The sequence below is a fragment of the Morone saxatilis genome, unplaced genomic scaffold (genome assembly GCF_004916995.1).
Source record: "Morone saxatilis isolate NCDOM2014 unplaced genomic scaffold, NCSU_SB_2.0 Contig22, whole genome shotgun sequence".
Classification (NCBI taxonomy): Eukaryota; Metazoa; Chordata; class Actinopteri; family Moronidae; genus Morone; species Morone saxatilis.
The window spans coordinates 21468386-21482645 of NW_023339785.1; the positions used below are offsets into that span (position 1 = coordinate 21468386).

General features: G+C 42.3%; 1 protein-coding gene across 3 annotated transcripts in view; it reads left to right on the plus strand.

Annotated features, from left to right (window-relative positions):
* psd2 (pleckstrin and Sec7 domain containing 2) overlaps positions 1-14260 on the plus strand; it is a 37165-nt gene that overhangs the window by 1475 nt on the left and 21430 nt on the right. For all 3 annotated transcript variants that reach the window (XM_035669240.1, XM_035669238.1, XM_035669239.1), the window contains exons 2-3: positions 6893-7473; positions 8773-9543. In XM_035669240.1, the coding sequence (XP_035525133.1) occupies positions 6977-7473; positions 8773-9543 (1268 nt within the window). In that variant the 5' untranslated portion in view covers positions 6893-6976. The remainder of the gene's footprint in view (positions 1-6892; positions 7474-8772; positions 9544-14260) is intronic.

Genomic DNA, 14260 nt, shown 5'->3' on the forward strand with positions numbered 1-14260 from the left:
CACACACGGAGAGAGAGAGAGAGGAGGGAGAGAGAGAGAGAGAGAGAGACAATAAGCCTTGTCTATCTGCTGTTTGTTTATGTCTTTTTAAGTGAGATACTTTGGATGAAGAAGCAGACACACAGTAACCACATTGTACATTTTTAAAGGTTAACCTCGACTGTCTTACTGTAAGCCTCCATATTAATGATATACTAACAGATGACATTAATAAACAACCTTAACACACAGTCTCAAGTGTGTATATAGAAGAGTATTATGTATTTATTTTTCTTGTGAGCCAGAGCCTCTGGCCTATAGACTTATCTCTGCCTCTTGAGGATGTGGGTGGCTTCTTTAAAACAGGTGTTTGATGGCAGCTTAGTTTTCTTCCCAAAAGCAAAGTCACTATTATCTTAATTATAGACATTTACATGTCTAGTCTAGATCCATTGTAATTCATGACCCCCCCCTCCCTTACAACAGTGGCATCTCCGAGGCAAAAGTGCAGCTCTCTCCAATGTAATCATCATGAACCCAAGGTGTCTGACTTCAGATACACCAGCAGCACCTCCAGACCAAACTGTCTATCTCCTCCTCTTCTTCTCATTATTCTCTCTCTCTCACTGTCCTCCTCTCTTTTTTTAATCCCTCTGATTACTTTATTAGAAAGATTGCTGATCAGAAACACTTTCAAACCATGTTTCAGAAGATATAAATCATTCGGATTGCAAACAAGGGGAAACATAATAATACTCGCAAGTCATTCAGATGCCACAAAGCGCATGTTGTGTGTGTGTGTGTGTGTGTGTGTGTGTGTATAATAAAGAATACATCTGCATAACAAAATGGAAGTGCCCAGGGAAATCGCCCCCTGAAAAAAAACAAGATAAATCACCACATTACTGTGAGCATGTATTTAGATCTGAGCGTTTAGAGTGACACAATGCGACTGGGCGGTTGACCTTGACAGCGTAGAAGTGACATATTGGGGTGATTTGGGCGAGCTGGCTGACTGTTACGCTCCAGTAGGCTGGTGTGGTTAGTTGGAGTGCTCTGTTGTCATGCTGGTGTGACTTGTTTGCAGACAGGCAGGTTAAGAAAACACCCTGGACCCCTTCCAACTGTGTTTTCCTGCTTTCCCGTCCCAGGCCTAACAACCAGGAAATGATTTTTCTTCCTCTCTGTCTGCATCTGTGCATGTAACACAACAGCATTTTTGAAAGGTGACTCTATCGCTGCACTGTGTGTGTGTGTGTGTGTGTGTGAGAAAGCTGCAGTGCTGCACCCAGCCTGCATATTATGAACAGGGTCAGTAGGTCATTTATAGTATGAGACTGCAGTGTTTTTTCTGGTCTCTCTGATAGAGGAAGAGATTAGGAGGAGGGGGGAGGTTTCCCCTCCGTGCACTTAGTATTCAGATCTGATTATCATCCATCAGTGTTCAGCTGATAGCTTCATAAATTCATTTTGATTACTAATTAGCTCTTCATGAAAGGTATTTAGACTGTTGTCCTGGTGGTCTTCGCGGGTACGGTGTCTGCTATGATATCCGTGGTTACGTTTGAAGCCTGTTTATTTGTTGTGTTTCACCTCCTCTCTCTCCCTCTCTTATCCAGTGAAAGCGAAAATGGTGCAAAAAAAAAATCTAAAAATATGTAACACTGTGGACTGCTTATTCAATTTCTATAATACAATTTACATATTAGAAGATGGGATAATCGGTTCGATGTCACCGGCTGCAGTGAAGCGGCAAACATTTTGTCCTTCGCACCACTTGTCAGCACTGTGGTGGTGGCTTTCAGTAAGAAACCCTCATGGTGGCACACAGCACAAACAAAAGAACTCCAAATGTTTTTTTTGTTGTTTAACATGAATGTGGGGAGGCACTTCAAACATAATGAGGTCAGACAAGTTAAAAGTGGGCAATTGGCTGCCTGTTCCACCACTTAAACTCAGTAAAAGGCGATGCTGTGATGCCCAACACGAGTATCTGCAGGCAGATCAGTGCTTTCAGAAAGATTTACAAGCAAAACTGAGCTATAGATAGATAGATAGATAGTAGAGAGAAGGAGAGAGAGAGGAGAGAGAGAGAGAGAGAGATTAGAGATGAAGGATTAAGGAGATTATGGCTTTAACATGAGTTGGCTGTAATTCAATCATTTCATATTGCAGTACTACAAGTCACATCATATTGTGTCAGAAAAACCAGCAACATGATTTTCTTCCCTATTGTGAAGCTCTGTCATTTGTTAAACTCTCTGGGAATCCTGGGTAATCCTCTCCAGTGCGCCATGTTACATTCAATCACTGCCAATAACATCTGTTCATGGTGGAACTCCACTCGAAGTAAAGTGCCCTGCTTAAAGGCACAAAGTTATCCAGATGTTATATTTTTGATCAGTTTAATGCTCGAAGGGGGAACCTCGAGGCTTGGGGCTGTTGCGATAACCGCAATAATAAAATTACAGCGTTATTGACAAGCCAACTGCAGGAAATGGCAACACTTCATGTTTACAGCATTTAGGACGGGAATGCGTCCCAGAGTGGTTAGGCTGAAAAGATTCGACACAGTAAGTGCAGTGCTACAATACCACAGAGGAAAACGTCACGTAGCCTCCGTCTCACTCGCTCTAGAAACACTCCTGAGTGAAAACGCCAGCAGTCTTTTAGTAGAAATGGTCCGCTGTTTATCCCAGTTCACCACAGCTGTGGCGGTTTGTGTCCCTTACAAAGTAGTTGCAAAAACAACAAGATGGCGGTAGTACCACATGGTACTACCGTCATTTTGGTAATACCGCACTGTTGAGCCACCCTACACGACGGCAGAAGAAATTTCTTCACTGCGACACTCGACTAAATTCAAATAGAGAGTACTGCTTGACCTGTGAAAACAGTTATGTAATATCTTCTGTGGCTAGAGAGGAGCTTTTAAAAATCAAAGAAAATCATTCTGATGATGGGATGATAAGCGTTTGGTGACTACAGTTTCTTAACGGAAAGCCTGGTGTGGCGTTTGAAAGGCATGGGTATTAACCAGACAGGGAGGGTCTAATGCTGCTTCACAGGATGTTGGCAGAATGGAAAGATCAGGAATACCTCCCATCCCAATTTAGAAATGTTCACAGATTATTCCAAGATGGTTACCCTGACTGGTAGCCTTGTCGTAAGAAGCTTCTTTTGTGTCACATTTTTGGAGCAGTTTGTAAAACCAGACACAGTCACTGTTCAGCTCCTTTTAAAGAAGCTGAATTGATGTTAATATTTCATCTTATTTAAGTGTACCTGCCAGAAATGGTGACTTTGCAACGGTGTGTTGACTTCTTTGTTCTTTCCCACCAAGTGACGGAGATATCGTCGCTGCAGCCGAATTACAAATGGGAGGCTGATGTGAATGTCTTTCCTGACTTGTATGAATGTTGTATGCATTATTGATTGCATTATGGGAAATGTAGGAGCAAGCGTTTTTGAACCTTACTGGGGTCAAGAAGTCAGGATATCTCGGCCTCTGCTGCTTTAATGTGAACCATCCTTTTTTTAAATCTCCTACGGGTCCCCCAACCTTTATGCGAGTGTAATATTAAGCTGTTAAACTGCATTTAATAGCACAAACCAAGTCAAGTTTTAAGAGAGCAACAGTAAAACAGTTAAATGAGTGTTGCAGAGCCCATCACACGCAATGTGAAGTTAAATCATATTGAATGCTGGGACGCAATGCAGCAGCTGGGGGGGCTTCCTATTCCATTGTTTTCTCTTATTTTTGAAGGCTCTAGTCTGATTACCTCAGTAGTGTTTCTTTGGCATCTTTCAGCCTATAGAGACCAGTCAGGCTTATCGCTGGAGACTCCCAGTGGACTGTGGCTCTGTGTCTGAGGGATCAATAAATTACGCCTTCCGTGGTGTGTATGTGTGTGCATTGTGGCGTGAGTGTATCAGAGAGTGTGTGTGAGCATGTCTGAGTGAGACAGAAAGACAGGCAGAGAGATAGAGAGAGATATAAAAAGCACAAGAGACAGAGAAGAGCTATTTAATGGAGACTTGGCCTTTTATCCAACGTCATCCTCACTGGATTGGTGGTTTATATGCCCGGATTGGCATGTGTGTTTGTGTGTTGTTCACATGATTGGCAGATGGTCCGATCGCAATTAAAGGAAATTGATAAGGCTTTAAGAGTCCCAGTGTTCTGCTGACAAAAGTGGAATGCAATAAGTCTCTCCTGATAGCCATTGTATACATAGAGACACAAAGACTGAGAGACACACATTCTCTATCACTGGCTGTGTTTTCTCCATCCACCTATGTGGGGTGTCTGAGCACATCTGCTCTCTCTCTCCTCAGCAGCGGGACTCTTAGTGCTGCTCGCTTCCACGGTCTTCAGTTTTTTTTTCTGCTGGCTAAGACCCATTTACCTCAATTAATGCAAAATGAGAGGCTGAGACAGAGAAAAGAGAGAGCGCAGTTAGACAGTGAGATAGCAGAAAACATAATGTAGAACAGATGAAGAGGAGAGAGTGGGAGAAAAACAGGACACTGGAGACACAGCGAGAGGGAGAGAGAGAGAGAATTCCCACTTTCCGTGTCTGGTTTCATAACTGTTCACTGTTTCCATTTATGGAGATGTGTCACTGTTTTGTTGGTGTGTGTGTTTGATTGTGTGTTAATATGTGCAAATGCATCTTTGTGTAATCGAATAAATGGATGCAAATTGTTTGCGTATGCCTAGTACACGTGTGTGAGTAGAGTTTAGGCTTATTTGAGCTCATACTAATCAATTATTGTTAAAGACAATAGGCACAACCTTTAGATTTATCTCCAGATTTTGAAACGTACCTTTCTTAGTTTGTCATAATGCAGTTAATAAATCAGATGCGACCCATACTGTGAAGTGATTGATGTTTCTGCAGATGGAAAATACTGAAGCAAACCGCCTGGTGCCTCAAAACATAATGCAAAACATTCCCATGCTCATCCCCAAAAAAAGAAGAATGAGTTGGCCAATCACTGATCCTGTATTCAGAAAGAATTTGTTGGGGGATCAGTCAGTGTCCTTTGAGATCAACACTTTCAACAGCAGTCAGGGTGAGAAGGATTAGAAGACGCTAGCACACACTGTGCTTGGTCGTGAAAAACCAAATAAGTGCTGATGTTACTTATACCGCTTGTATTTCTCAGAGTGACAGGAGACAGATTTTCCCATATTCAAACTGCAATGCGATGAGGAGAATGATAGTGTAAAGCCAAGATATTTTCTGGCTTATTCTTGGCTTTGAGTGCTCCAGTAATAACATCTGCCACGGGGTTTGAGATTGAGAACTCGATATTGCTTTTAGTTGACAACATGAAGTCCTCAGAAAGGGAAAGGTCTGCTGTAATTAAGAGACAAGACTGAAATAAAGGAGCAATTTGCCTGACTTTCTCAGTTCTGCATAATTTGCATCATCTCTTTGCAGCTCTGATGAAACATTTAGTCGGCCTGTGGTGTCCTCGTGCTCAGGGGCTAAGCCAAAGCACTTGCAACATCTTTCCTCTCTATCCCATATACAGTTTGATATCAAAATCTATCAGAAATGCTAGAAATCTCCCCATTGGAAACAAGTGGAGTTTTGTTGGCATGAGTCAGCATGCTCATTTGAGCCTTAACTAGATCCTTACCTGCATCGGTATGCCATCAGAAAAGCTTTAAATCCCAGTAAATATTTTACTGCAGTTTTCTGTAAGTCCCCTGCTGCGGATGATTCAGCAGAGCAGAGATCTAATGTGGCTAAGGACTTTGTATCAGGCAGACAGGGCTGTTTCCTGGCTGCACTCTGCAACAATAACAGAATTTCCTTCACAGATGCAGCTTTGTGGTTAATAAAAATGTGCATTGTTAGATTTTCTCATTTCTCTTCAGCTTGATTGACGCCATATTAAAATGAATTGCAAGAAGAGGCCATTGAATCCTTCTTAAAAAACTCAAAAATATAATATATGAAACAGGAAGTAAATCCTAATACAGATATTTGAGAATCTGGAACCAACACATGTTTTATGGTTTTGCTTGACAAATACTTGAGGGATTGATCGGTTATCAAAACTCTTTTAAAATGTTTCTTTCAGTCCAGAAACTGTTTCAGAGCTAATCAAATTCATTCATCACATCGTGTCTAAAAAAGGATTCATTTAATTTTTTATACTCACAAAAAAAAACGTATTTTTCGTTAAAAGAATAATATATCAGCCAGCAGTAATTGAAAGATAACTAGCTCTGCAGAACCGTAATTAAGAGCTGCTCATTAGCATTTGCCCTTGAGCCTCAGTAAGGATAGAGGAAGACCTGATGTACAGAGGTCTTGGCTGCAACAGTGCAAGTGAGAGTAACAGTAGACCATTAGGATACATATTCAAATCTCAGGTTACTATCATGCATTTACTCAAAGCACAGTCGCGGCAGGGATGGAAACAGATAGTTAGTTATTCAGCTGTGAAATCGCCACATAGACAGAGAGCGGATGAGCTAGCAGGATCATTTTGACAGGGATCTGTTGAGCTTTATTAAACAAATCTCTCTCTGTGCCTGCCTGCCTGCCTGTCTGCCTGTATTCCTCTCTGCTTTCTATTTTATCTACCTTTTCCTGCCCTCCCTTCAGAGCTGTTTTGGGATCATCTGGTGCAGAGGACAAAGTGTTCCAGACATATGCATCTCTCTCTCTAACATGCACAGCTAGTAAAACACTTCAACACACAAATACACAGCTGCTCTTTTGTTGAATGTGACCTCTGTGAGATGTAATTAAGACTAGAAATAATAAAATGACTGTATCAGTATCTGCTGTAGTTATTATAGTCATTTATAACACTGCTTCCTCCTCCTCTGTCTCATTTTCACTTGGTCCTTCATTTCATGCTGATTTTGTGTTTCTTTTCTCTGCAGAGGGTCCTCCCTGCTTGCTGATCTGAAGCTCTGGTACTCATCTCTGGCCAGAGTGGACAGCAACCCCCCTCAGTGAAGAGCACCATGACCCAGGAGGGGCAGGCTCTGCCCTCTCCCACCCCACCAGAGAACCCTGTGGAGCCCAATACAGCCACCACCACCGACCCGCCCACAGAGACACACAACCAGGCAGAGCAGGACAAGCTGGGGGCCGGGGCAAAGGACGAGATAGAGGAGGGGAAACAACAAGAAGAGATCAGAGAGGGGGAGGAGGAGGCACAAGGGGAGATACACGGGGAAGGAGAGGGGAGGGAAGACCTAAAGGATGAGGGAGTAGAGGGTGAGTTGAAAGAAGAGAGGGTAGATGGCACTAGTGATGAGGAGCAACAGACAGACGGAGGGGCGGAGGGAGAGAGGGATGGGACGAGGGGGGAAGGATGTATAAATGTGGAGGTAAGCTCAACGGGGGAGGAGGAAACACATGGGGCGGAGGGGGTGAAAGAAGAAGAGGAGGGGAAGGAAAATGAAGAGATGCAACCGTCTACAGAGGCGGAGGCAGCTCACCCTCAACAAGCTGGCCGGTTGGTTCACTAAATCATCTTTACTGTAGCACTCTGTCAAGATATACTGCATACTGCTTTTAAGATGTGAAAATCTGGTGACTACAACTTGTGACCTTTACGTGTCAAAGTATGATATAAAATTTAAACGTCCAGTGTGCAGGAATGGAATATAATATTCATAACTATGTTTTCATTAGTGTGTAATCACCTGAAAGTAAGGATCGTTATGTTTTTGTTGCCTTAGAATAAAATATCTACAGACGCTGTAGATGCAGGCCTGCCATGTTTCTACAGTAGCCCAGAGTTTCTCCTTCATGCTTGGAAGGGGAGGTTGAAGTGAGGGGGTTGCAATCTGCACCGCTAGATGCCACTAAATCCTACATACTGGTCCTTTAAGTGGCCAAGACTCCTATATCCTGTTAGTCTGTAGACTGTTTGATAAATGGTGGACTAAAATAATGATGTGAAAAGTGAAGCTAATGCGAGGTGCAGACTCCATGGATCTCTACGGCTCAATAGATCCTCCTAAATGTTACACACAACCTTTAAGGAACACGTTTTATAGTGAGCCGAGACTGTCTTTTGTGGTCGGACAGACAGTGTTTATTATTTCTGTTAATACTATAACAGAGTGCCTCATTTCCATGTCCATTATTTTCAATGGCAAATTGTCTTCTCAGTGTGGTTCTCTGGTACATAATTAGCCTAATTAGCATTTTATGAAATAAATAGGCAAAAAGCCTAAACTAAATAAGCTGAAAGGAAAACAAACAGAGTGAGAAACTGAGAGGACCCAGTAAACCAATTTTAAACCAACAAAGATAGCGAAAGACAGTAAGTAAAGAGTTCACAATGTGGCAGAACAACATGTTTGTTAATTAGAGCTTTGCTATGTGAGAAAGGTGCAGTAGTGGTAGTAAATTAAGCTGTTTTACGTCACCATTTTAATTAAACTACTTTTATGGGTTATTTCTGTCCATCAGCAGCAAACACAGAGCACTACAATGTATTCATATTCTCACAAATATAAGGGATGATATAGTTTGACACCCGAGGTGAGATGAGCTTCCAGCTATTCACAAAGTAGCAAATTGAACAGTGCTCTTCACCTTTCATCTTCCTTCAATTGTCAGTGTGGCTATTCAAGCTGAAATATTTGCCCATTGTGCATACTCCTCCTGAATGGAGACTGATTCCAGCAATGAATATGAATGATCTGCTTTACGTGTGTGCCAATCTCAACAAAGAAACTGTCGTATGCTTGAGTCATATGCTAAACGTAATTTCCTCTTCTTTTCTTTCTCCCTGTTGAAACAGACTGGAAAATGGCATAGGTGGGAATGAAGAGGAAGATGAAGTATGTGAGGAGGACGATGGAGGAGATGAGGGGGGGGCTCATACACACTTGGACGCTTTCAGCTCTAACTTTGAGACGACTGTAGAACAGGCCGACACAGAAGTGGAGGAAGAGGAGGAGGAGGAGGTTGAGAAAGAGGGAGATGGGAGAGAAAACCAGGACAGTTTCAGCTCTGTGTTTGAGCAGATTGTTGAGCAGGTTGTTCAGGAGGAGGAAGATGAGGAAGAGGAGAGGGAGTTGGAGGAAGAGAGGGAGAAAGGTAGGGTGGACAATAAAGACGGCTTCAGCTCCACGTTCGAGCGCATCGTAGAGTCTGCCCTGCTGAGGGGCGGGACCTGCTACAGCAGCCTGGACTCTCTGGATGTACTGTCACTCACAGATGAGACAGACAGCTGTGTCAGCTTCGAGGCACCACTGACGCCGCTCATCCAACAGAGGGCGCTGTTACAGGGTCCTGAACCCCTGGAGCTGGAGCTGGCAACTGTTCTGGAGCAAGAAGGGGCTGAGGCTGGACCAGATGCCCCAGGGGGTGATCTCACAGCTGGGGAGAGCACTGTCCGTGGAGCTGGAGCTGTGGCTGGAATAGGAGGAAGCCCGCTGAGGACCACCATACCGGGGAGCAGGTCAGAGTTTGTGCTGAGCCAGCCCGGACGCTGGGCCATCCCTAATGGATACCACACAGACTCCCAGGGAGCCATAGAAGGTTGCGGAGCCATGATAAACTCTGTCAGGTAAGGAGTCCAGTGTTAGGTGTTTCAAACCCCGGGGTTCCGATGGGTTTTGTTTAAAGATAAATTAGACAATCCTTGGTAAAAAGGGGGAAAATGCTTAATTTCAGCCCTTTATTGGGGGGAGAGAGGGTGTTATCAGAGTGCGTTGCTGTCTGACGCAGTGTCTTTTTTGATATTACCACTAGCAGTCGCCAAAGTCAGAACATTTTAAATCCCAATATAATAATTTCCCAACTAGCCTGGATCCAAATATCATCAGTTGCTTGGTATTTCCATTATCTCCTGTCATGATGCAGTTCTTTGTAATTAACATCAGAAATATGCATGTAGTTTTTTGACGGATGTCAAGATACATTTTATTAATATAGCCCAAAATCACAAATCACAGAGAACCTTAAGAGGCTTTACAATCTGTACAACATTCAACTCATAGAGCCTCAGTCTGGGTAAGGAAAAACTCCCCCAAAAATCCCTTTAAAGACAGAAAAAAATCAAAGAACCCCGCAGAAGAGCCACAGAGGAAGGATTCCTCTCCCAGGACAGACAGGTGTGATATAAACACAGATATTAGCAGGATGGTAATTGTGATGTTTACTCCTTCTGTATTGTCCAGATAATAATATCCAGGCTGTGCTTCGAGCTTCATTCTTCATTCTTAATTTTTTAAACGTTTATGTGATTATAACTTCTAATACACACTGTACATCGTACTGTTAATCACGAAGGAACATTTAACTGCATATTTCATAATGACTCAGTGACGACTGTTCCACCATTATTAAGCTGTCCATTTAGAAGAAACATGACGTACACTCAGCTTTAGAGTGGGAGTGAGTTTCTGAACCACTACACAGCGAATGAGTTATCTTGCATTTAGTGTTTTTAATACAGTTGAATGAATGTTTAGATTACTGATGACAGATGCCAGTGTGTGTCCTCTTGCAGCCAGGCAATGGAAGCTTTGTGTAGCTATTATAGATATATGGTGTTCTTCAAGTATAATTACTGTAATATGCTGTGACCTTGGCTTAACCAGCAGGTGGCGTGAGCATGGTGAGACCGAGCTGTGGGCCTTAGAGGGGGGGGCAGGGTGGTTGATAGGGGGTGACTGTGGTGGTCTGGCTGTTCAAAAGAGAGTTATTTGTCCATACATGCAAACTCAGTTGCCAGACAAATCCGTACCAGTCTACCCAGCCAACCAACATAAAATATATGATGCTGCTCAGAAGCAAAGCCTTCATGTCTTTGGAAGAGAAGAGACAGGAAACTGTACATGGTTGGATAGCTTTGTGCAGTTCAGTGTGAACGTTACATTCGCACAACAGAATTAAACAGCAACAAGCAAACAACACAGCGGTACTGGAAAAAAATCAAGTTGCAGTAAGAGAGCTTTTACATTTTTATGGAGTCAGTGGGGCTGTTTAAGCAGGATTGTTGAAATTGAAATGAAACAGTTCCTTCCTGTGGTAGTGACTGAGAGCCTGGTAAATACACACAGCAAGTTCATGAAGCAGACCTGCAGATTGTGGCTGGGGTGTTTGCTTTCGTCAACCATTTTGCTTAAGGCATACTTGCACAGCTGGGGGAGATAATCCCAGTGCTGCCAAATTATGAAAGGTTTATGTATGAAAAAGGACCGTCTTTGAACAGAAACAGAATTTGTAGGACTGGTGTGGTGGTTTCATGTGTGAGATTAACACTTTTACACAGAGCAGTATGGAAATAAGATACAGGGTGCCTGTCAGAATAATGGATCACATAAATGAACTGCGCAGCAGGAGTAACTTTCACTTTGTCTCATATAGCCAGCTAATATTTATGATAATGCTGAGATTTTACACTCGAACTCATGCATCTCTCCATCATTTTACATAGACCCCAAGGAATTGTGGGAATACAGCAACAGCTGACACTACTTTCTTACATTTAATTACCTTAATAGCCTAAAGAGGGTTGAGGAAGACAGTGCAGAGCCACTGAAGGGGGAGGTGGTAACAGGAACCATATGGAGAAAGCTATGTAACCTGAACTACGGCTATAGGTCTGTCTGTCTGTCTGTCTGGCCTGCATACAATCCCTGTGGCTTGTTCTCCAGCTGCACAGTTACAGTTACTAACCAACTGGAATGCCAAATAGATGCACAGACCTCTGACATGATCCGCGCAGCTAACTGCTGGGATTTGTTTACAGACTCTCCCCGGTGCTTCCACAGCTCAGTATGAGTTACAGGATGAGTGGGGGATTTAAGATGTCGGCTCTCCTTCCCTTTTCCTTCCCTCTCTCTCTCTCTCACTACTCTCACCCGTCTACAGATGTTGTCCTTTAAGCACGGTCTTGCTTCCTGACCACCAGCGCCAAAGCTGAATGAGCTATTGTTTATGTCATGACATCATCGTCTTCAGCTTTCCTCTGCCCAGCAGGGTCTTAGAGTGAATGTGTGTGTGTGTGTGTGTGTGTGTGTCTAAGTGAGCGATTATTGCTCTATGGTAGCCAGCTTGCCAGACATTTGAGCACTTAAATCTAGAGTGGATACATCTGCTAGTCAGTCTTAAAGGGATAGTTTAAGTTTTAAAGACACTCACAGAATCCAATTTATCATGCATTTAAAGTCCTTGATGTCCATTCAGTTTTAGTTTTTTAGGATATTAAAGGGAGAAGTTATAAGCATTAGCAATTCTAGTGCAAGTCAATAAAGGTAAAAGCCATTACTCTGGAAAAAAAAATCACAGTTGAAGCACAATCAGAGTTTATTTTGTTGTAATATTCTCCAGAGAGTTAAAAGAACTGCTTTTCAGCTCAGTTGAATTGATTTTTTTCCATTTGTATAACCTCTTAAGAATGCACATCTCATAGTGAATAAACAGATAGCTATTATAATTTAAATATTCACCTTGTAAAAGCTTTTTGTGGTTCACAAACGGGGTGCGTGTCAAAGTAAAACAATTACTAACACACGCCATAAAGGCTTTTACATACATTAGCTCATCCTTTTTTATCACATTTCCTTGTTTAATTTCTTCATCTCTGTCCTTCACTCTGTCACTCCTCTTTGTTTGCTCCATCTCACCTCCTCCCTGTGTATTCATTTTTTCACTTTATTCGTTTTATCTCACTTAATCTCATCTCCCATCCAACCCCTCTCGCCGTCCTCCTCCTTTCTTCTTTGTCTCACGTCCTCTTCCATTTCCCCTACAGTACTCTCTTGCTGTGGCTTCTTATCTTCCATTCCTCTCCTCTCCCTACCTCCATTCTTCCCGGTGGGTAGCCACAGAATTGGCACAGTTTCGCATTTTGGCACTTTGGGCATCATGGACAACTACTCTTTTTCACTGCAGGACAGAGCAGCTGCAAAGCAATGGATAAAAAATGGCAGGTTAATCAGCCAGTCAGTCGACTTGGCTGACATTTAGTTGTTTTATGGGTCAGTCAGTCATGTGCTTCATCCAAAATTTCTGTATTTAAAAATCTTTTTCATATTTCTTTTCTTAAAAATTGTATCGTTCGTGCTACTGTTAAGTAATCATCTCTGTGGTGTTTCCACACTGCAGGTATCATTTGTTGACTTTGGTTGGCTTGGCTATGACCTTTGGCTGTATTCTGAGTAAGCTGTTTACATAGTTTGTTAGTTAGTATTCCCATCCACATGCTACAGAGCCAGACTGACTAAACACTGGAAAACAAGACTAGACTAGAAGACCAATGCTAGCAGCTTTGTGAGGCTGTACTTATATATATGATTGCTTGTTTGAACAAACATTTTGACCTGATGATGGTGGTATGATGGAGGCAGGTGGATCCTCAAAGTCATTAGAATGAATCTGCTGGATATCATGAATTTCTGTACTGAATTTCATGGCAATGCATCAAATAGTCATTGAGATATTTCCCCCAAAGTGGGGGACCAAAATACTGACATTACTATCCCTAGGGCCTTGTCGCTATCATGGGTTACATGTCATTCTTGTACTGGATACGCTGATACATAAGAGTTGACGAACAAAGGTGGTTCGCCTGCAAGACACACAGCTCTGAACATTGAAAGAGTGTTTGTTATTATTTGTGATAGAGAGTGTATGTAAATAACAAAATAGTGGCAAAGAAAGAGTGTCTTTTTAGATGAACATTGGCATGCAGCTTAAAGCATTTGGATCACCATATGTGTCTCAAAATGCTGCAGAAATAAATCAGCTGTGCACAAATGCCCTTCATAAATGCAACTGAAATAACAAGACGTCCACATTCTTAATGTGATTTGATTTAACTGATTTCTTTAACTGTATAAACAGATGTCATTATGTAGTGCATCAATGAAAAGAAACACTGACTCATTGATTTTCATCTAACCAAGATATTAAAATTGATTCAGCTTTCAAACCTTAGTGCATACAGACACAGTCCAAAATTCAGGCTTCAACTTTCATAACAGACAGAGCACTGACGATGCCCCCGGCGGAGAGAAGAAACCTAATCTTACCTCAGCCAAACTCTCCCTGTAGATCCTCTTCCTGCTACTGCTGATTTTTCTGTTTTCTGACACCAGTGGATGAAAGAAGTGAAGTAGGCAGCTGGCCACAGGGATATAGAAAACATTGGCAAGTATTACAGATGTTGTAGACAAGCCATCCAACACATGGAAATAAGATGTGATGGGTTTCTTTAAAGTAGTCAATGATAATGCTGCACTCGTCTCTTAGTCAGTAAACCTGCTTGTTAGTTC